Genomic DNA, 22,081 nt, shown 5'->3' on the forward strand with positions numbered 1-22,081 from the left:
AGTGTAACTGAATCTTCACCATGATTCAGTTGGGGCACCTTCTGTAACACCTGGTGAAAAGGAAACTGCCTGTCCTTGAGACTGTTACTTCACTCTTCCTAGGAGCTGGAATGTGGATACAGTAATGATCCAGCATCAACCATGCAGGCAAACCCATCCTAGTCTAGGGAATGGAGGAGCAAGTTGGGTCCTTAAAGTATCTAGTGAAACTAAACTCAGTTGTCCCTTAGACCAGGGCTTGGCAAACTTTTCCTGTAAAGGCACCAGAAGTAAACATTTCAGGCTTTGTGAGCCACACTTCTTTTTTTCCCCCCTGCTTTTTACATTTAAAAATATAAAAGTGATTCTTAGCCTGTGGGCTATAAAAAAAAACTGGTCACGAGCTGGATTTGGCTGTTTGCTGACCATCAGCTCATGTCTGGACATTTATGTGAGAAAGAAATAAAAACTTGTATCAGAGAATCAGGAAGGCCTTTGCCACTAAAGGGCACTCGAGGGACAAAGCAAAGAGGAAGGGGCTTCTGGTCCTGGTAGTTTTCCTTTCTTGTCCTTACCATGTGGCACCCATCCTCTGGTGAGTTTGCAGGTACCTCAACCAGTGGCTTCCTGCCCTGGCTTGTATCACCTTGATGAACTTTACAAGCCAGTGTCATGTTGGTCAATATTTAACAACTTTTTTTTTTTTTTAAAGCTCTGACTTCCACAGTGAACTCCCACCATCAACAACGTCAATGCAGGCTGGTAAAAAGGTGCAAACTGGCTGTTGCCTGCCTCTACAGACTAGCTCTCACACACCACTAGAGCAGCCACACCAGTCCAGAGTCCTGGGCTATTTGTGTATGGCTCTCTCTAGAGGTAATAGCTGTTCCCCATGCTGCTGGTCCTATATTCTTAAGATCTCTTTATCTCCTTTAATAGATCATTCCCCTTGACTAGTTAATACTTCTTTATATTAAACTTGCCCTGCTCAAATAACAAGTGTGGTTTCTGTCTCATGCTTGGACAGTTGTAGATGGGACCCTGTCCCAACAGGCAGATTACTGTGGGGCTGAGGAAGGGCCAGGACCAAAGACCCATTCAAAAGAATACTAATATAGGATGGCCATTACCTGCACAGCAGCTCTGTGCCAGACCCATAACTCTAATGAAGTTGGCATGTTGGCTGTTACTCAAAGCCAAAGGTATGCTACTTGATACAGTCATCTCAAACAGAGGGTGTGAAATGATGGCCTGCAGGTAGTAGGACTAGATATGGTTTTTCCTAAATCAAGAAAGACACAGGAAACATCTTAAAGAGCTTATAACTTATATGGAATCTAGTCCTAAAACTGATTAGACAAAAGTACAACTCTGCCTGGAGACTTTCTCACCCTCAGTCCACGGGGAAGGCTCTTCTCTGGCATGAACTCTTTGGTGTCTGATAAGCTTGGAACTTCATCTGTAGGCTTTCCCACATTCTTTACAGATGAAAGGTTTCTCTCCACTGTGGATTCTCAGACACTGACTTAGATAGGAGCTTTGACTGAAGGCTTTCCCATATTCATTACACTTGTAGGGATTCTCCCCTGAATGAATCCTCTGATGCTGAACAAGATGAGCACTCCACCTGAAGGACTTCCCACAGGCATAGCACTTGTAGGGTTTCTCTCCTGTATGAATTCTCTGATGCTGAATGAGGTTTGAACTCTGGTTGAATATTTTCCCACAGTCACTGTACTTACAGATTTTCTCTCCAGAATGAATTCTCTGGTGAATGATAAGGTGTGAGTTATAAATGAAGGCTTTACTACATTCACTGCATTTATGGTCTTTCTTCCCTGTGGGAGTTGTCTTATGGGTTACAATCATCTGTCTGAAGCTTTTCCCCTGAGTGGGGGACTCCCTCAGTCTCTCCCTTTTAAGATTTCTCTGCTGCTGCTCTAAAGGACCCTCACCTTCAGAGGTAGCTTCAAAGGTGCTGGTGGTGAGTTTTTCTCTGAACACCTGTGATTCCACTTCAGTAATGGGTGGTTGTGGCAACTACTCTTTGTCCTTGGTCTCTGCATCATCTTCTGCAACGTTTGATGGAAACTGCAGATACACCTGTTTTGAGTGTACAGAGAAATGACACTCAGATTAGGATTTCTGGCATGAAAATAAAAGCTTGAAAAATATTCAGTATACACGCGACAGAATTCAGAAGGACAGTCACTTACATATGAGGTCATCTCTTGGTAATGGGACTGTGTACAGGAAGCTTTTCCTTTTTTTCTCATCCCTCCTCATCTGCTTTTTTTTTTTTTTTTGATAATTTTTTAATTTATGGAACACTGAAAAAATGTTATTTGAAAAATAAAATAAATTTCAAGGCAGGATCTTCTTTTTAGGATTTATTTACTCTTTAAAAATATGAGAAAAAGTTAATATTTTCAAGAAACTGGGGAGTGGTTAACTGATGTTGTGTAGAAAAGGAAAAATGAGAATCACAGGGTGATGGAAAAGGATGTTCCTAAAGGTGCAAAGACCCTGCCCCTCTGACTTTGTGATCTTCACCTCTTCCCAGTCAACCCTTGCTCCTCCAATCTGTAGTCACAGAAATAGGCCCCCAACCAGCTGGCTCTTTACTGAAGGGATAACTGCCTGCTTGGTGCTCTTGGCCTTTCCCTTTGACCTGCTCTTTAAAAAAAGAAAAGACAAATGCTTTGCCCTTTCCTCTTTAAAAGGTCTGTAACACTTTGTGGTTTTAATTGTCTGTAATGCTTTCTATAATCTACAAAGGACAAACAGCAATGGCTATAAGGTAATGCCAAACTTTAAAAATACATACTTTTTTCCAGGTTAAATGCTTGTGGTTAAGGAAATATGAAACATGCTTACTAGGAAAAAAAAATCAAACAATAGTTAGCTTTGAAGAGAGACTTATGAAACAGAGGTGAAGGAGACAAGGAAAACTCTGCAAGAAAGGGAAGGAAGTGCTGGGAAGTAAAAACATACTTTTTGAATAGACACTAAGTTAATCTCTGTTTTTTGTTTTTCTTGTTTTATTGCTAATAAGAATTTGAATTTTCAGATGCTTCTGTCTTGTGGTGGTGGAGTTATGGTGTAAAACCAAGTGTTAAATAGAATCCTCTTGATAAGCAACATACTCATGTCACATTCCAATGGTTCATGAGGTTATACAGTGCTCTGCAAGGACAGTGCACGATCCTGAGGCTCTCAGTCTAGGGTCAGCCATAGACAGAGAGGAGAGGATCTTTATGGGAATGGATGAAAGCTGGGGAGGAAGTTGTTGTGGTAAATCTGAAGGGCAGAAGTATAGATAAAAGAGAGTTTCACATGGGGCTTTTAGATGGGGAGTAGGTGGTAGAGAAAGGTAACGACAGGCTGTGTCTCACATGGAATGCCTTACAGATTACAAAGTGTGTTTTGGAAGCCATGAAAAAGTTCAAAGAGAAAAGATTTTCAAGCTGGCCTGTAGCTCAGGGCAGTGAAAATTATGAGGCTAAAAGTGAATGAAGTATTTTCTGGTCCTCCTTCAGGGCTCTCAGGGCTTCCCCCATGGCTCAGCGGTAAAGAATCAACCTGCAGTGCTGGAGATATGGGAGATGCAGGTTTGATCCTTGGGTTGGGAAGACCTCTAGAAAAGGAGATGGAAACCCACTCCAGTATTCTTGCTTGGAAAATCCCATGGACAGAGGAGCCTGGTGGGCTGGAGTCCATAGGGTCACAAAGAGTCAGACACGACTGAGCATGCACACACTGAGGGCTCTCTAAACCAAGAGATGCTGGTGAGGTTTTATAGCCAGATACGCTAGAAATTTAATCCTTAGAGCTACTACATAAAGTAGGTTATCATTATTCCTAATTCTGTGGGTCATGCGTCTCTCTCCTAATTTTGTGGGTGATGCATCTCTCACCTAAGTGATAAGAACAGTAAGTCCAGGATGATGACAGCTTCTGAGCACCTGCTCTGTGCCCTTTATACTCCCTCCTCCTTCCCTCCCTTCCCACAGAATCCTGCTACTCAACACTCTCTGGGAAGGGCCAGGGCTCCATAGTCTGCAGCTGGAAGCTTGGTTTCTCCTGGGCTGCTCGCAGAGCTGCCTTCTCCCATTGCTCTTCCCATGCAGGTCCACACGCAAGACCTGGGACCTGGGGGTGATCAGGTACCACTTGGTTTCTGTGGGACCAAAGCTTTCAAGGAGACTTTAGAGAGCCTCCTCACAGCACAGAGGCAGGAAGAGGAGCTAGAGTCTCATTCAGGGCTTGAAGGCAGAAAAGACAGAAACATACACTCAATGTTCTACTTGGCTCCAAACAGTTTTGAACTTGGCAACTCCCCCTACTACTGCCCCTCTTTCAGACTGGAAGGTCATTGATCTGGTTCCCACAAATTGTATGTTCCCCTTTCCACCTAGGGCCCTGGTTCATTGAGTTCTTTCTCTAAGTCCTCCAGCACAGTCACAGCCTTGTCTCCACTCTTAGGGTGATGTCCCCACACCCAGGATTGGAGCTCCTTGGGCAGGATGGTCAGGAATTGTTCCAGTACCAGTAACTCTAGGATCTGCTCCTTGCTGTGACTCTTGGACCTCAGCCTCTCACAGCAGAGGACCCTTAGTCAGCTCAGGACCTCCCGGGCACCAGGAGTCTCTTGGTAACAGAGCTGCCTGAAGCGCTGGCGGAAGATCTCTTGACTGGGAGAGTGGATCCCATGTAGTCTATTTTCACATTCCCAAGTCTGTTCCTCTTCCTTTGGCTCCATCATCATAACCTTTTCTTGATCCTGTGTATACCTAGAAGGGCCAGAGTTTTAGCTGCTGTTAGTGATACAGCCATCCTAGCTTGGATTGGCTCTGGAGAAGAACCATACCAACCAGAGTCTTTCAGGGGCACGCTGTCATATAAGCAGAACTTTTTTTTTTTTTTTCCATTAAATACACACTCAGCATCTACCAAGAACCAAACCCTGTACTATATCCTTTAATCTTTCCTTCTCCATCCCTCCTCAGATTCCTATTCCAGTGTCACTACCTTTGAGAAAGTCTGGTAGACAGATACATAAAGTGTTTTTTACACTACATATTACAACTTGATAAAGGCTATAGTAGGAGAAAACAGCACGAGGGGTTGGGGAGAGGGGAGTGTTCTGGAATCTCATGGGAAGAAACAAGCTTGAAGCAAAAGCCAAATTTCCAGAGCTCGGAGCTGAGCAACTTTCAGGGCAAGGTGACTTGCCTGTTTTCAACTATTGACTCTCAGAGGTGTTGGAGTGAAGCCTCCTGCCAGATGGCTCCTTCACTCTTCCTAAAATTTCAGTAGTGGCCACAACAAAAGAACAGTTTAAATTTCCTCTAAGGCAATCTTATTCAAACGCCCAGGATCTGTAGCAGGGTCCTGTTAAGGGGCAGCTATTGGGCAAGACTTGGTCTCAGTAAGGTGTCCAGCGTCAGGAAAATCTAAAGGGAAAGCAGTGGAACGCACCCAGAGGCCATTAAAGGCACACAAACGGGCCACTGGCTACGGACGAGGGAGGCGCAGAAGACGAGCGCGGAAGCCTGTGTCTCAGGGTGATGTCCCGGTGGCCAGTTCCCAGTTGAATTCCTGCGCACGGCACTGGGTACGGGGTCCGCCGGATCGCCTGGCCAGTTATAATTCCCCATCCTTCACTTTAAGCCCTGGAATCTCCAGAGAAGAGGGGCACCGGGCCAGCCCCTGCCCTCCATGAACCGTGGGGATCTGGACTCCTTTCCGTGCAAAGGCGTGTAATCTGTCCTCGGCTCCTCAAAGGGCTGCCCGCGGGGTGTGTTCACTGCGGCAACAGCCGCTGCCTTCCTAGACCGGCTACAGCACAGCGGGCCAGCGGGCGACACCCTGAGGGCCTCCGCCAAGCTTCACCTTAGAGGACTCAGAGCTTACACCTAGCTACTTTTGAGCAGCTCGCGCTTCCAGCTAACCAGGGAGGGCAGGTGTGAGCCTGCGCACCCAAGGCCTCCCCTGTCGCGGAGGGCTCTGGGAATTGCAGTCCTGCAGTGGGTGGGGCAGGTGTGGGCCGAACTTTTTACCTAAAGATTGGCGTGCCTTGCTTCTCTGTTCAGTTGTGCATCCAGGGTCCTGCCCAAGCTGATAGAAATGGCCGGCAAGTTCTACCCTGTGCGTGGCCTCTTTGCAGCCTTTCCTCCTCTACCTTATGTTTTCCACTTACATCTTCCCAGACCTGATTAGAGGGCCACAGCCGGAGAAAGAAGTTACCCTTAAGGAGAAAGTGGTGGTGTTGTTCAGTTGCTCAGTCCTGTCCGACTTCTTGCGATCCCATGGACTGCAGCATGCCGGGCTTCCCTGTCCTTCACTATCTCCCAGAGTTTGCTCAAACTCATGTCCACTGATGAGTCGATGATGCCATCTACCTATCTCATCCTCTGTCACCCTCTTCTCCTTTTGCCTTCGATCTTTCCCAGCATAAGGGTCTTTTCCAATGAGTTGGCTCTTCGCATCAAGTGGCCAAAGTATTGGAGCTTCAGCTTCAGCATCAGTCCTTCAGTGAATATTCAGGGTTGATTTCCTTTAGGATCAATCTGGTTTGATCTCCTTGCTGTCCAAGGGACTCTCAAGAGCCTTCTCCAATACCACAGTTCAAAAACATCAGTTCTTCAGCGCTCAGCCTTCTTTGTGGTCCAACTCTCACATCCATACATGACCACTGGAAAAACCATAGCTTTGACTATACAGACCTTTGTCGGCAAAGTGATGTCTCCACTATTTAATATGCTGTCTAGGTTTGTCGCCCCATGAACAGTTTGAAAAGGCCTATGCATGTCCATCAGTAAATAAAAACAATTTCTGGTGAGAAGAAAAATGAAATCTAAGGATGTAGTTAATTGGGGTGGGGGAAAAGGACTTGTTGATAGAGGAAATTACTGCTATCTGCTTTCCCAATAATAACAAACATGTGTCTGATTATGAGTTCTCGGGAAGGAAAGGTAACCATTATGAGAATGGAAAAGAACAGTAGAGCATCCAAATTAACATGGCAAAAAACAGAATGAGCAAAATAGTATGAATCCTAGAAAGAAAAGAATCCAACTGGATCAAAAAAGGAAATCAAAAGCAAAATTACAAAGCACTTATAAGGCAATAAAGAGAATGCTTCATGGTAAAATCTATGGGACTTAGCAACAGGCATACTTGAAAATGTACACCATAAAATCACTGTAGATGGTGACTGCAGCCATGAAATTAAAAGACACTTGTTCCTTGGAAGAAAAGCTATGACCAACCTAGACAGAGTATTAAAAAGCAGAGACATCACTTTGCCAACAAAGGTCCATCTAGTCAAAACTATGGTTTATCCAGTGGTCACGTATGGATGTGAGAGTTGGACCATAAAGAAGGCTGAGCACCGAAGAACTGATGCTTTTGAACTGTGGTGTTGGAGGAGACTCTTGACAGTCCCTTGGACAGCAAGGAGATCAAACCAGTCAATCCTAAAGGAAATCAGTCCTGAATATTCACTGAAGAACTGATGCTGAAGCTCCAATACTTTGGTCACCTGATGTGAAGAGCCGACTCACTAGAAAAGACTCTGACACTGGGAAAGATTGAAGGCTGGAAGTAGAAGGGGATGACAGAGGACGAGATGGTTGGATGGCATAATCGACTCAATGGACATGAGTTTGAGCAAGCTCTGGGAGATAATGAAGGACAGGGAAGCCTGGCTTGCTGCAGTCCATAGGGTTGCAAAGAGTTGGACACAACTGAAGAATAACAACAACTACATCCCCTGTTAATGAAAAACGATATAAAACAATTTAAAACTAACCTTAAGAAACTTTAAAAGCATAGTGAAATAAAGCTAAAGAAGCAAAGAAGAGTGAATCAGTAAAGATAAAAAACAAATTTAAAAATAGTAGAAGGGATAAATTCAAATGTTAATTTCCTTGAAAAAAGCAGCAAAATAGATAAACTTGTTTAGAGCCTGATTAAGAACAAGAAAAATTAAGAATTGGAATGAGAAATAAAACATAACAACAGAACCAGAAGAGATGAAAATAGAGACCATTTCACTCAGCTTTAGGGTAGGATATTGAAAAATCTAGATGAAAATATCTTTTAGCAAAATATAAATTACCAAAATTGTGTGCACCAGCCAGATGTATATAAAACAACCCGATTCTGGGGGTATAAGATCTCAGAAAAATGCTAGAGAGCAATTACTTTTAGAAATAACATAAAGTACCATTTTCTGGCAAACAACATTTCAAATGGGAATCAATAAAATACTTAACTAGGGGGAATTCCCTGGTGGTCCAATGGTTAGGACTCTGGTGCTTTCACTGCCTGGACCGAGTGCCATCCCTGGTAGGGGTACTAAGATTCCACAAGCCCAGTGAGGTGTGGCCAAACCTGCCACCTTCCCCTCCCCCCAAAACACTTAACTAGAAACCAGTCACCAATTCAAAACAGATACTTTGACCAAGCAAAATATAATTTAACCTGAATTTTTTCTATACTGACTAGTTTATGGCTGTATCTAGAGTGGAAAGAAAAGAAAGGAAATTACACATACTATGCTCTTGTGATGACTATAGTTTTCAACAACCAACACAAAACTAGAAAATTATAAACATGCATGTTCATTCAAACATTTATTGAAAAAAATTATTTATGTAAATCTAGGTCTGGGCTACAGGTGAGGGGATACAAAAACATAGCTCTCTGCTTTCAAAAAGCTAAATGTGTAGGAAGTATAAAGAAAACAAGAGAATATACATAAAAGATTTACAGTGTAATAATGGCTTCTTGTAAGCTCTGAGGCCAGAGAAACAAAGGACTTTGGTTTGTTCATTCAAACAAACCATGCTTCAGTGCTTGAATTTTGCTTACAATAAACAATGTGGGGAAAAAAGTGCCAAGGCATTTTTCTTTAAAGAATTGAGTGTGTGTTCATCAGAACTTGTCAGACATGTTCATGTTTAAAGAAAAGGGTTATTTTAAGTGATAGGGACTCTGAAAGCTGCAGGGGATCAAGGCAACCTGAGATAAGAGTTAGGACAATGCATTAGCTGTTAGCGGTTTAGGGACAGTAATTAGACCAGGCCTCAAACTGGAAGCTTTCATGAAGTGAAAGACAAGTCAGTATGAGAGAGCATATTAAATGCCAAGCCAAGAACTTTAAACTTTAGTAAAATGGGCAGCCCCTGGATCCTTTTTGAATGTGAGTTTGCATTTGTTTGTGTGTGAGATGATAAAAACAGTATTTGAAGAAAACCAAGCACTGGTGTACATGATGGATTAAAAAGGTGAACAGTTCCAAGACAACTAGAACAGTAGTGGAAGACCAAGGCTCAGAGAAGACTTGTTCACTTTCACCCTCAGGATCTCAAGGTGCTGCCAGATTTGATCCAGAGATTCTTTATGCTAAAAGGAAAGAAAACACATTGGGGGCGGGTACAGTCTCCTTGATCACACATCCAAAAAATGCATGGATACCCTTCAGAGGTAATCAGGAGAAATCATTATACCCAAGATTCTAACAAAACTCCAGAGACAGACAAGCCAGTCCTTCCAAATTTGTCCCCAGTTGCTTAAGGTCTTCTTCACAATAGGCTTAACTCATGTACATGGCTGACCAGAATTTTAGGTCTTCTAATCTTCTCAACTTCAGACATAGGAAGAAAGTTCTTCCAAATCTTTATTTCATCAGAGATTCAGAAACTGAAATGAGAAATGACTTGTACTGTAGCTGCAGCCAAGAGACATCAACATATTACCTGCTCTATTTTAAACATCAACTGCTACATTCAAACCCATCCTGCTTCAGTGAGGAAATGAGTTGAAGAAAAGAAGCCAAATAAGGAGTAGATTTAGTGACCAATGTCACTAATGTGTTTGGTAGACTTGATAGTGTGTTGGGAGAGGGTCCTCAATGGCGTGAAGAAGAGAGTTTTTGGCTGCACCATGTGGCTTGTGAGGATCAGGGACTGAACCCGAGCCCAAAGCAGTGAAAGAACCGAGTCCTAACCACTGGACTTCCAGGGGATTCCCCAGTAGCCAGCTTTCAGGGATGGTGTGGATGGGCTTCTCCACTTGAAGACATCCCACTACTGTTCAGGATGCGCTTGTGGAGGAGCCCTAGCCCCCAGTGCTTTGAACTTTAAGAGATCCTTCTTTTTTACACCAGCCACAACACAGCACTGTATTCTTACACATCTTTTATTTTGCGTGTAAATACTTCATCTTTTGTTTTAAAATGGTTAAAGCTCAAGATGCCCTTCTGTGTGTCAACAGTAGATTTCAGTTTTCTCATTTAAAGCTCACAGTTACACCAGGAGGTAGATTATTTTATCACCATTTTATTAGTGAGGAAAATAAGGATCAGAAGTGTTACATAATTTGTTCCAGATCCTGAGGCCAACATGTCCTACTGGGATTCAAACCCACATCTGCGTCCCCTCCATTACACCATACTGCTTCTCCTGAAATAGTTCATCAAACTAGTTTTCTATCAGACTCTGGGTTCCTATTGGGATGCACTGCCACTACCCATATCACACTAAAATGCTTCCTTAAATGGCCCCTGGTGACTGGTGTTATAAATATCCAAGGGCAGGGCTTCTCATCCAGGGCGCTGTTGACACTTAGGGTCAGATAATTCTTTTTTGGGGGTAGAGTGAGCTATGTATTGTAAGATATTTAGCAACATTACTGCTTTTTAGATGCCAATATTTTCTTCCCAGTTGTGACAACCACAATGTCTCTGGGACATTGCCAAATGCCCTCTGGGAAGCAAAAATCACCCTGGTTGAGAACCACTGATCCCCTCTGTGCATCTCACAAACTATTCCCACTGAGGAAAGATATAGGTTGAAATTCTCACCTTACAGTGTCCCATTTGGTAACTTTCTTGTCTGCTGATACATGTAATTTCATATTCAATCTACCAGTAGTTCATGGTATAAGAAATATTTGACAATTGTGTTTGACTGCACAGATAAACAGGGCCTAATTACCAATATCAGTTATCAGATTAAAGATGACTAATCTCTTTCAGAGTTCTGCTTAAAGTCTCCAATTCTCAAATAATTACAAAGCTCTGGTTCAAGACAAAACCACTTTCCTCTAATCACTTCACCTTTCAAAGTTGTTGCTTTAATTCCTACCAATTCAGGTCACCTAAATGCTCTGCCCTGGCACTCAGTCTAGTCCTATTTCCAACATCCACTGTCCTTTCCTTTGCTCTTTTATTTCCTGATACTAGTCATTATCATTCTTTCTCTGGGGAACACTTCACTTGGCTCTTGTATCCTGGCCTTCAGCTTTCCTGTTGTCGAGTCATTTCTATTAGTTTTTGTTTCCTCTCAATTAATGGTTCATTCTAATTAGTATTATCACATATGCATAAGCATATTTTACAAGGAGATAAAAGGGGAATATGTATAAAATACATATCTAACAGGAAGAACTCATTCCAGAGAGATTTAATCACCCTAAAGTACTTAAAGCAGATTTATACTTGTCACTAGACTAGATAGTCAAGACTGAAATGGCTCCTTCCATGAAGAAGTTAGTTCGGGGGTTGTTGGCAAAGTGATTTCTATTGATGTTAACAACAATGGAAGTCCTCTGAAACATTCTCAAGTAATTGTATCCTCTGGATCATATGCCAGTTTCAGATATGAAGCAGAGAAAAGGTGATTATGTCCAAGAGCTTGCCCACATTACACTTACATGTTTTCCATCATTAGGGCTCTTCAAATGTTTTCCTACTTTCAAATGGTTTTCAGCAATAAAAACCCTTTACTGTGTAATAAGACGTGGTCTCCATCAAGCTTTTTCTACATTCATTAGGTTTCTGTTTCCTATTAGAGTAAGTCATATTTAAGGACTCTCTTGTGTTCCCCAAGCTCCTTTCCAGTGTGAAGTTTCTGATGTTTAAGAAAAGCTGTGTGCCTGCTGAAGGCCTTCCCACAGTGGCTACATTCAAAGGCTTTCTCTCCAGTGTGAATTCTCTGGTGACTAACAAGGTGTGAGTTCTGGCAGAAGGCCTTCTCACACTCAGAGCATTCATAGGGTTTCTCGCCAGTGTGAACACAGTGGTGTTTAATGAGATCTGAGCTGTCCCTAAAAGATTTCCCACATTTATTGCACACATAAGGTTTTTCTCCACTATGTATTCTCTGATGTTTCATAAGGTCTGAGCTCTGATTGAGTTTTCCCACATTCCTTACATTCATGGGGTTTCTCTCCTGAGTGAGTTACCTGATGTCGGGTGAGGTCTGAGCTGCCCCGAAAAGTTCTACCACACTGACTGCACTGATAAGCTTTCCCTTCTTGGTGAATTCTTTGCTCTTCTCTAAGCAATTTTTCCTTGCTGAATGTTTTCCCAACTTCCTTAAGTTTCTCTCCAGTATGAAGTCTCTGATGCTTGAGAAAAGCTGTGCGCCAGATGAAGGCTTTTCTGCATTCCTTGCATTCACAAGGTTTCTCGCCACTGTGGATTCTGTGATGCTGGATGAGGAGCGAACGTTGCCGGAAGGCTTTTGCACACTCATTGCGCTGATAGGGTTTCTCTCCAGTGTGACTTTTCTGATGTGTCATAAGGTGCAACCTCTGGCCAAAAGCTTTCCCACATTCACTGCATTCATAGGGTTTCTCTCCAGTGTGAGTTATCCAATGCCGAATTAGATCTGAACTTCCCTGGAAATATTTTCCACACTTAGTACATTCATAAGATTTTTCTTCCCTGTGTATTCTCTGTTGTTGGATAAGATCCAAGTCAGAAGTACAGGCTTTTTCACATTCAAGTTCCTTGCCAGTGTGTAGCCTCTGATGTTTCAGAAAGGCCGTGTGTCCACTGAAGGATTTCCCACATTTGCAACATTCATGGGGTCTCTCCCCACTGTGGTCTCTGGTGTTCAGTGAGGTGGGAGCACTGCCTGAAGGTCTTTTCACAGTTGCTGCCCTTGAAGCCTTTCTCTCCAGTATGAATTCTCTGATGTGTGACCAGGTGTGAGCTTTGACTGAAAGTCTGTCCACATTCATAACATTCATAGGGTTTCTCTCCAGTGTGAGTTCTGTGATGAATAATAAGATCTGAGCTTTGATTGAAGGCCTTCCCACATTCATTGCATACATATGGCTTCTCTTCAGTGTGAATTCTCTGATGCAGGACAAGGTTCGAGCTCCCCTTGAAGGCCTTCCCACACTCTTTACATTCATAGGGATTCTCACCATTATGAATTCTCTTATGTCAAACCAGGTTGGAGCTCTGATTGAAGTCTTTTCCCTATTCATGACATATATGAGGTTTCTTTTCTGTATGAATTCTCTAATGTATAATAAGATTTGAACTTTGATTAAAGTTTTTTCCACATTCACTACATACATATGGTTTCTTTCCTGTATGAATTCTCTGATGTATAATCAGGTTTGAGCTTCGATTGAAAGTTTTTCCACATTCCTTACATTCATAGGTTTTCTTTACATTATCAATTTTCTGATGTTCAGTTATTTCTGACTTCTGTTTGAAGCTCTGACCACAGACTTCATATCTGTGGGATCTTTCTCCTGCAGAAAGGATTTTTTCTCTTTCCTTACATCCATGGCCTCTCTCTCCTGCAATCGTTTTTTTGGGGATCATATTCACTTCCCGGATACCTCTCTCTTGGGAAGAGAGATGTCTCACTGAATCATCTAAGGAGCTTATCCAATACCTCAATAACCTGTCCTCAGGATCATCAGTTTCAAATAACCCACACTCCTGGGATATCTGTCTTTGGAGTCTTTCTGATACAGCTCTTGCTGAATCTTTTTCTTCTGAAATTTCCATCTTTGACTTCCAATCTTTTATCTTACTCCTGGTCTCAGAATCTGAAATGATAAGCAGACCATTCTATAATTCCTAAAATACAAATTTCACCTCTTTCCTACACCAGAAAGTCTTAGAGGGAGGTAGAGGGAAGAACAAGGAACTTAGAAGAAGACTCTTCCCTGCTGGCACTGAGATTTAGACATTTTTCAGAGGGATTGTGGCTATCACAGGAACACACACTCTATTGATGGAGAAGAAACCTACTGGGGTGCAGGCTGGAGCTGGTGTGTAGGAGTGGCCTTCAGGGTGGTGGAGGAATTCACCAGAGGAGGTGGGCAGTCTGGAGCTCTAAGTGGCCTGTTTGATGGGGTAGGAACCTGCTGGGCCCTGTGTCCAGGCCAGAATGGGTTCACAAGAAGCAATCACTAGGGTGAGTGCCACTCACCCTAGCTGATCTGTTGGCAACCACACCAATAAATAAACAGCACACCAGCACCAGCAAAAGAAGTTCCTTCTTTTTCCTATGGCCTTGCATTTCCCTCCAGCAACCTCTGTTGACAAAATATAAGTCTTGTACCAGCTGGCAAAGGAGATGGTTCAGATCTAGTAACATAAGCAAAGCAAAGAAGGGTAGATTTGGAGTCGAGATATGATAAATTAAGAACTGGTACACTAACACTGCTATATTTAAAATGGATAATCAACAAAGACCTATTGTATAGCACATGGAACTCTGCTCAGTGTTACGTGCCAGGCTGGATTGAAGAGGCCTTTGGGGGAGAATGGATAGATGTATATATATGGCTCACTCCCTTTGCTGTTCACATGAAACTACCAGAGCATTGTTAATCGGCTATACCCCAATATAAAATAAAAAGTTTAAAGTTACATAAAAAAAAGGCTGGGTAGTGGGAGTGAAAAAGTGGGGGTGAGGGGGAGGAGCTGGTGAATTCCACTTCAGACATGTCATATTTGACTTAACTGTGAGGCATCCAGGAGGAAACTTCTGAGAAGCTGATGGATCAGCAGGTCAGGAACCCAGGAGGAAAATCTAGAATGGACACACAGATTTTGGAATCATCAGTATATAAGTAGTATCTAAAGCAGAAAAGTGACCCTAGTGATTACAGCTTAGAGGCAGCTTAGGGTTCTGAAAAGAACAGGGCTTAGAAGCCAGCAGAGTCAAGTTAGAGTCCCAGCTTCTTCATCTCCCCCAACCATCATTTCTGCAAATGTAAAACAGAAATATCACTTATTCCAAAGTGTTATTGTACACATTAAAAACAAACAAACAGAACCACCCTGGGAATTCCTTGATGGTCCAGTGGTTAGGACTTGGCACTTTCACAGCTGTGGCCTGGTTGAGGAACTAAGATCCTGTAAGCTGCACGGCATAGTAAAAACCAAAAAACCCACCCCAATGTACAGAAAGCCACACATTACTACAGTGTAAGCCTCCCAAGAGTGTAAGCTCCATGGGGGTAGGGGTCTTTATTTTGTGCAGTGTTGGACCACTACCTGGACCATAGTGGGTGCTCAATTAAAAAATCATTGAATAAGTGAATAGTAGGTTATCTCTCCGCAGAAGGCAATGGCACCCCACTCCAGTACTCTTGCCTGGAAAATCCCATGGATGGAGGAGCCTGGTAGGCTGCAGTCCATGGGGTCTCGAAGAGTTGGACACGACTGAGCGACTTCACTTTCACTTTTCACTTTCATGCATTGGAGAAGGAAATGGCAACCCACTCCAGTGTTCTTGCCTGGAGAATCCCAGGGATGGGGGAGCCTGGTGGGCTGCCATCTATGGGGTCGCACAGAGTTGGACACAACTGAAGTGACTTAGCAGCAGCAGCAGCAGCAGGTTATCTCTCTTCCTCCCTCCCCTTGACTAAATAATTCCTGAAATTCTTGTCTCTATCGGCTTCCATAATGCACAACACTCCACCCACTTTACTTTTTCATTGTCTTTACCCTTTCAGCTTTTCCAGCCATTAAATGTTAGTGTTACTAAAGCTCAGCTCCTAGTCCTCTCCTTTTATATTCTGTATCTCAATGACCATATCAACTCTGGCTTCAGTGATCACCTTTGTCCAAAATGAATCATAAATCTAAAACTCGAACTCCTCACTTACACTGTAGCCTATATTCACAATTCATCTCCAGTCTAATGTCTTACTGACAGTCAAGAAGAATCAAATGCATAAAAATGAACTCATCATCTTGCTTCTAAATGTATTCCCCCTTCTTACAGCTGTTTCTGCCCAAATGACTACTTTTTATTGAACAAATATTTAATGTGCCTACAGTGAGCCTACAGTGTCCAGTCACTGTTTTAGGTCCTGGGATACTCTGGTGAAGAAGCCCCTAGTGGGGCTTGTACTTTTCTAAGCCAGAAACACAGTAGTTTACCAAAAACGTGATCCATATAGCAGCAACATCAGCCTCACCCAGGAGCTTAGTAAAATGCAAATTCTGAAGCATCGCCAAGACCCACTGGATCAGTCTGTTGGGGAGGGGCCCAGCAATCTGTGCTCACCCAGCTCACGCTGCAGGTGATTCCTTAGCTTTGCTACAATCTGAGAAGCACTGGTGTAGTCATTGTGTACTTCTCCTTCTCTATCCCTTCTGTCTGTATATTTTACCTAAGTCTGAAAACTGCTCCAACTCCATCTAACTCAAAATGTTCTCACTCCATGCTTGGATTCTTGTAAAATCTCTAAACATGTTTTCTGGCTCCAATCAGTGCTAAGAACACTGTCAAATGAAATAATTTTCTAAGGCATGGCTTACACCAATGAGCAAAAATCTATCATGATTTCTCCTATTACCCATTAAAGGAAATAAAAGCTTCTCGTTGACTCACAGAGCTGGATTATATCCTAGGGCTGCCATGACAAAGTCCCATGAACCAGGTGACTTAAAACAACAGGCATTTATTCTCTCACAGTTCTGGAAGTTAGAAGTCTGAAAGGAAGGTGTTGCCTGGGTGGCTTCCTCCTGAAGGCTCCTAAGGGTAACTGGTCCAGGTCTCTCTCCTAGCTTCTGGTGACAGCAGGAAATCCTTTTGTTCCTTGCTTTGCAGATGCAGTACTCCAGCATATGCCTCCATCTTCACATGGCATTGTGTCTCTTCATTTGGCCATCTTCTTATAAGGACACTGGTCATATTGAAGTAGGGGCCCATTCTCGTCTTACCCAGCTACAATCTGCAATGACCCTGTTTCCAAATAAGGTCACCTTCTGAGGCATGAGGGGCTAAGACCTCAACATATCCTTTTGGGGGGTACAATTTAACCCCTAGCAATAGCCCCGCTCTATGATTCTCTAAGAGTGAACCTATGCTCTCGAATCCTCCCTAACATTCCCATATAGTAGGCTTCTTCCCATTCTGTCCCTTTGCCCATGACTCTCCTACTTGTGCTCCTTCCTACTCTCCTTCATCTACATCAAGATCAAATGCGGCAAAAGGCCAGGCAGTTCATCAGAACGAGTAACAAAAACTAGGTGGTAAATGACAGCTGGTACTTTGCTTCAATGTCTGGGAGACAATGATTAGTGGGGACTGGGTATCTGAGAATCTTATACTGAGTCTAAAGGAGGGAACTGCTACTCAATTCCTGCTAATTATACCATGCAGACATGTGGGTCCTGTTTGGCCACATCTTCTGATTTTCCAAGAGATGCTAAAACCCCAGACTTTTGAGTGAGTAGATGTGAAAGAAATTTCCTGACTTTAAAATATTGGCCACCAGTTCAAGTAAAAACGAACAGCATGAGTCAAGAAAATTTGTCTAGAGGGAACTCCCTGATGGTCCAGTGGTTAGGACTTGGCACTTCCACTGCTATGGCTGGAGTTCAATCCCTGATCAGAAACCAAGATCCCCACAAGCTGCAGGGTGAGGCTGGGGCGGCGGGGTGGGGGTGGGGGGGCATGTAAAATGTGTCTACAAAGTAATCTGGCCAAACTTTTACTATCTCTGACTTTCACAAATACCTTCCACTGTTTCAGGCTCACCTTAGTTAGTACCTTCTACTATTTCAATCCTTATTATTATTATTTCAATCCTTTAAATTCTTATTCTTTAAAAAAAAATAAAAATAAATTCTTATTCATGCATTAGATGATGCTACACAAAACAAGAGGGGCTTCCCTGGTAGCTCAGACAGTAAAGCATCTGCCTGCAATGCGGGAGACCTGGGTTTGATCCCTGGGTCGGGAAGATCCCCTGGAGAAGAAAATGGCAACCTACTCCAGTACTCTTGCCTGGAAAATTCCATGGATGGAGGACCCTGGTAGGCTACAGTGCACGGGATCGCTAAGAGTCGGACACAACTGAGCAACTTCACTACTACATAAGACAAGAGTCCCTGCCTAGGGGCCTGGAAGACTTAAGACACGAAACCAGGTAGTAAGTGCTTGTGAAACAGACCCTTGTTTAACTAAACAAGCTAGAAAAGATGAACAGTTTAAAGTGGGAGAGGGCAATCCTGGGAGGCTTCCCAAAGAAAATGACTTTTGAAGCTATACCAAAAAAAATATACAGATCTTCACAAAGAAGAGACCAGCCCAAGTCCCTCCCTCTCTGAGCTCCAACAGTATGAACATTTTAGATCAGGTATTAAAACGTGTCTGAACCATACAGTTCATTCCTGTGGTTCAGTCTAGTCTTCCCAACGGGGCTGTTCGTTATTCCTGGAGAGTAGAAACCCAATCTTGTACTTGAAGTTACATCTACAAACGCGCTTGGCACAGCACTGGATAAGGAGCAAGGTCAGTTCATGCCTGGGGGTTGATTCTGGGCCTGGGAGAGATGTGGTTTACAAAACTCACAGGAGGGAACTGGAACAGAAAGTAAAAAGGGGACACAGCGGAGGAGGGGAGTTGGAGATGGGCGGGGCGTGCCAAGACCAAAATGAGGGCCAAGGCGCCTAGGTCCTGAAAGCTGCAGACTCTCTCCCTTTTTGGTGATGTTAGGTAGTTAGACTAGGGAGAAGGAGTCCAGAATGGCGGTGGCTAAAAGACAAGAAAGAGAGAAGCCCTCGAAAATATAACAAAGGAAGGTCCGAGGACAGGAGTGAGGACCTCAGGTAGAACAAACAACACTCCTGGCTAACCCAATTTACACAGGGCAGGCTGGTGTGTGTGTGTGTGGGGAGGCGGGGGGGGGGGGGGGGGGGGGGGGGGGGAGGGGGGGCCGGGGGAGGGGCATATTAAAAAAGGAGCCTAAGCTCTCTCTCTCTCTCCCCCTGGTGCGCTGGACCGCTCTTCTCTTCGTGTCTTTGAGTTGACATGCCCTCACATCTCGAGGATGGATTTTCTTGTTATTATCTAAATAAAATAGAGCTGTAACACTGTTACATGGAGCTGTAACACTGATTTGTCTAAGAGCTATAACACGGTCTGTCCAAGACCAGAGAGCTATGACCCTCCGAGGGCTTTAATGTCCGCCACTCCAAATCTTTGTTGTGATGAGACAAAACCGAGGAGTATACACTCGCCTGACAGAGAAATGAGAGTTCAGCGCCCAACTCCGAAGATCTGCTCCCTAACTCTCTTCCTGGGGCCCCCAGTTCTGCGATCGCGGCGTGGTCTCACCGCCAGGCCACCCCTAGGGGGCCCCCTCCACGGCCACCAGCGCTCAGCCCCTGTTCCTCCCTTGGGCGCGGGGCCACCACCCCTGACACCTCTCCAGCGGTGGCCGGTCACTTCCGGCGTGCTCCCGCAGGCGGCCGTTCACCTTCCCGCAGCCGGCTGTGCCGGCCAATCCGCGGGCCCGCCCCCAGGCCACCTCCCACCGGCTCTGGGGTCTACCCTGCGCAGGCTCGGTGTAGTCGGCTCGGTCTCCCGCGAGCAGAGTCCTGAGGGTCCTGCGCCAAGCAGGTTGGTGCACCTGCCGGCGCCGCGTTACACGAGCGAGGCCACCTCCGAGACGCAAGTCCTCCGGGGGTCCTAGACTCGCCCACGGGCCTGCTTTCGGCCTGTCGGTCTGGGTGGGCGTTCTCATCAGATAACCACATTTAATTTTTAATCTTTTTCTCCCTGCGTGCCTTTGTGGTCTGATTCATTGATGCCTTCTATTTGCATTGCCCTGTCAAAGGCTTGGCAGAAAACAAGAAAAAAGCCTTGGCAGTACGGAGATTTTAAAAAGGATAGCGAAATGTTTAACAGGTCGAGTTCTGAGTGAAAAAGATAATTAGAAAATCAGAGAGAATCGTTGACCCACCACTTATGGGTGTTTGACTTTGGGCAAATTACCTAACCTCTCTGAGTCCAATTTAATGGATTACCCTCCTTTTCCTCACTGATTTTAAATACTGTCTTTAACTGAAATAACTGAAGTCGCTCAGTCGTGTCCGACTCTTTGCAACACCATGGACTGTAACCTACCAGGCTCCTCCGTCCATGGGATCTTCCAGGCAAGAGTACTTGGAGTGGGTTGCCATTTCATTAAATTCATGTATGTACTTGGTTACATACAATAAGTACTTTCTGTTTGTTACCTGTTTCTATCTGCTTTGATAATAAATTGTTACAGTGAGCTTTTAACTATGTTTTAAAATCTGGTGGGCCAGTCTTCTACTCGGAGAAGGCAGTGGCACCCTACTCAAATACTCTTGCCTGGAAAATTCCATGGATGGAGGAGCCCGGTGGGCTGCAGTCCATGGGGTCGCTAAGAGTCAGACACGACTGAGCGGCTTCACTTTCCCTTTTCACTTTCATGCATTGGAGAAGGAAATGGTAACCCACTCCAGTGTTCTTGCCTGGAGAATCCCAGGGATGGGGGAGCCTGGTGGGCTGCTGTCTATGGGGTCGCACAGAGTCGGACACGACTGAAGCGACTTAGCAGTAGCAGTCTTCTACTCTTTTTTTCAGAAAAATTGTAAACATGAATGTTTTCTTGTATTTCTTGTATTACTTTTAAAAGCACAAATAGCGTGGTTTTTTTTTTTTAAGAACCAAAATCTGCTTAAGCCAGAAGAATGAAAAAGGGTGATTGAGTGAAGAATGGTAGCTACATTTTTTTTTTTTTTTGAGAAATATAGCGTCATATTGAGAGCGGTTTGTTTTGGCATTTTAGTACTTTTTTTTTTTTTTTAAGAACAAAAAGCATTCTGATCTCATCTGGGTTTAACGTGCTGCTCCTGTGAATTCATTATGTAATTCATTTGCTGTAAAAGTATGTATGTCATGCCTGCTCTCTGCCAAGCACGGGTGATGCAATGAATGTTGAGCAAACCCAAGGTCCCCTCACAGAACTTAAAGTCATCAAGAGGAGATAGTTAAACAATTCCATGAATAAATATAAAATGTTAACAGTAGCGAGTGCTGTTCTGAAGAGTACATGGTGCCCTAAGTGTTTATAAAAGAGTTGACTACACAGGGAGGTCTGTGAAGGTTTTTTGCAATCAAGCTCTCCCTGAAGAGTTAGGCTGATGAAGACAAGAAAGCCACATACACCCATCTCTACTGGAACATATGTAACAGGAAAGTCCAAATCCTTCTTTTGTTGGAAGATCTGAATTTTACTTTCTAACAAATTTTCATTGTACAGTATTTTAATTTTATTATGCAAAATCTTTACATCACCCAAGGGACAAGGTGTTAACTAGATAGGTGGAAACAGTCATGGATATTAAGTTGGGAGGGTTTTTTTTTGCAAGGGGACTAACTGGAAGTTGGTGGGTGAATATTTTCATGTTTTGATGGATTTTCCCTACCCGGATTCATAATAGTGGAGACTTAGTGAGTATTTGAAAAAATGGGGACTTCTTGGTAATCATCTTTAAAGGCAGGGCTGTTTCATTGATGATGGAGGGCAAGGATGCCTGGATCTGTTTTTTGCAGTGACTTTTGGTTGCCTTTGAAATCTTTGTAATTCACCATGGGCTTCCTTGTCATAGTTACTAATATTCTAGAATCATAGAGATGGAAGGAACTCTGAAGATCTCTTCTTCTTGTGAGCATTTCTTTCTCTTTTTGTGAGCACAATCAACCTTCCTTCCTCCCTTACATCTTCTCTCCTTCCCTCCCCACCTTCTTCCCACAATATTTATTGCAATCCTTTATGAGATCCATTATGTCCAGTTAGAACCTGACATGGAACAACGGACTGATTCCAAATTGGGAAAGGAGTAGGTCAAGGCTATATATTGTCACCCTGCTTATTTAACTTATATGCATAGTACATCATGTGAAATGCCAGGCTGGATGAAGCACAAGCTGGAATCAAGATTGCCGGGAGAAATATCAATAACCTCAGATATGCAGATGACACCACCCTTATCAGTTCAGTT

General features: G+C 43.6%; 1 protein-coding gene and 1 long non-coding RNA gene across 2 annotated transcripts; both read right to left on the reverse strand.

The window, feature by feature from the left end:
* Positions 1–226: 226 nt before the first annotated feature.
* Positions 227–19,791, reverse strand: ZNF594 (zinc finger protein 594). The gene is given in 6 exon segments (XM_055579645.1): positions 227–252; positions 1,371–1,685; positions 11,924–12,183; positions 12,185–12,880; positions 12,882–13,845; positions 19,470–19,791. Coding segments are annotated over 6 exon segments (2,583 nt in total).
* LOC129651336 (uncharacterized) lies at positions 3,451–6,050 on the reverse strand. The gene is made up of 2 exons (XR_008714099.1): positions 5,461–6,050; positions 3,451–4,772 (listed from the first exon to the last, which is right to left on the reverse strand). It is a non-coding gene; the product is annotated as an uncharacterized LOC129651336 (long non-coding RNA).
* Positions 19,792–22,081: the final 2,290 nt, after the last annotated feature.

This window comes from Bubalus kerabau, chromosome 4 (assembly GCF_029407905.1).
Source record: "Bubalus kerabau isolate K-KA32 ecotype Philippines breed swamp buffalo chromosome 4, PCC_UOA_SB_1v2, whole genome shotgun sequence".
Taxonomy (NCBI): Eukaryota; Metazoa; Chordata; class Mammalia; order Artiodactyla; family Bovidae; genus Bubalus; species Bubalus kerabau.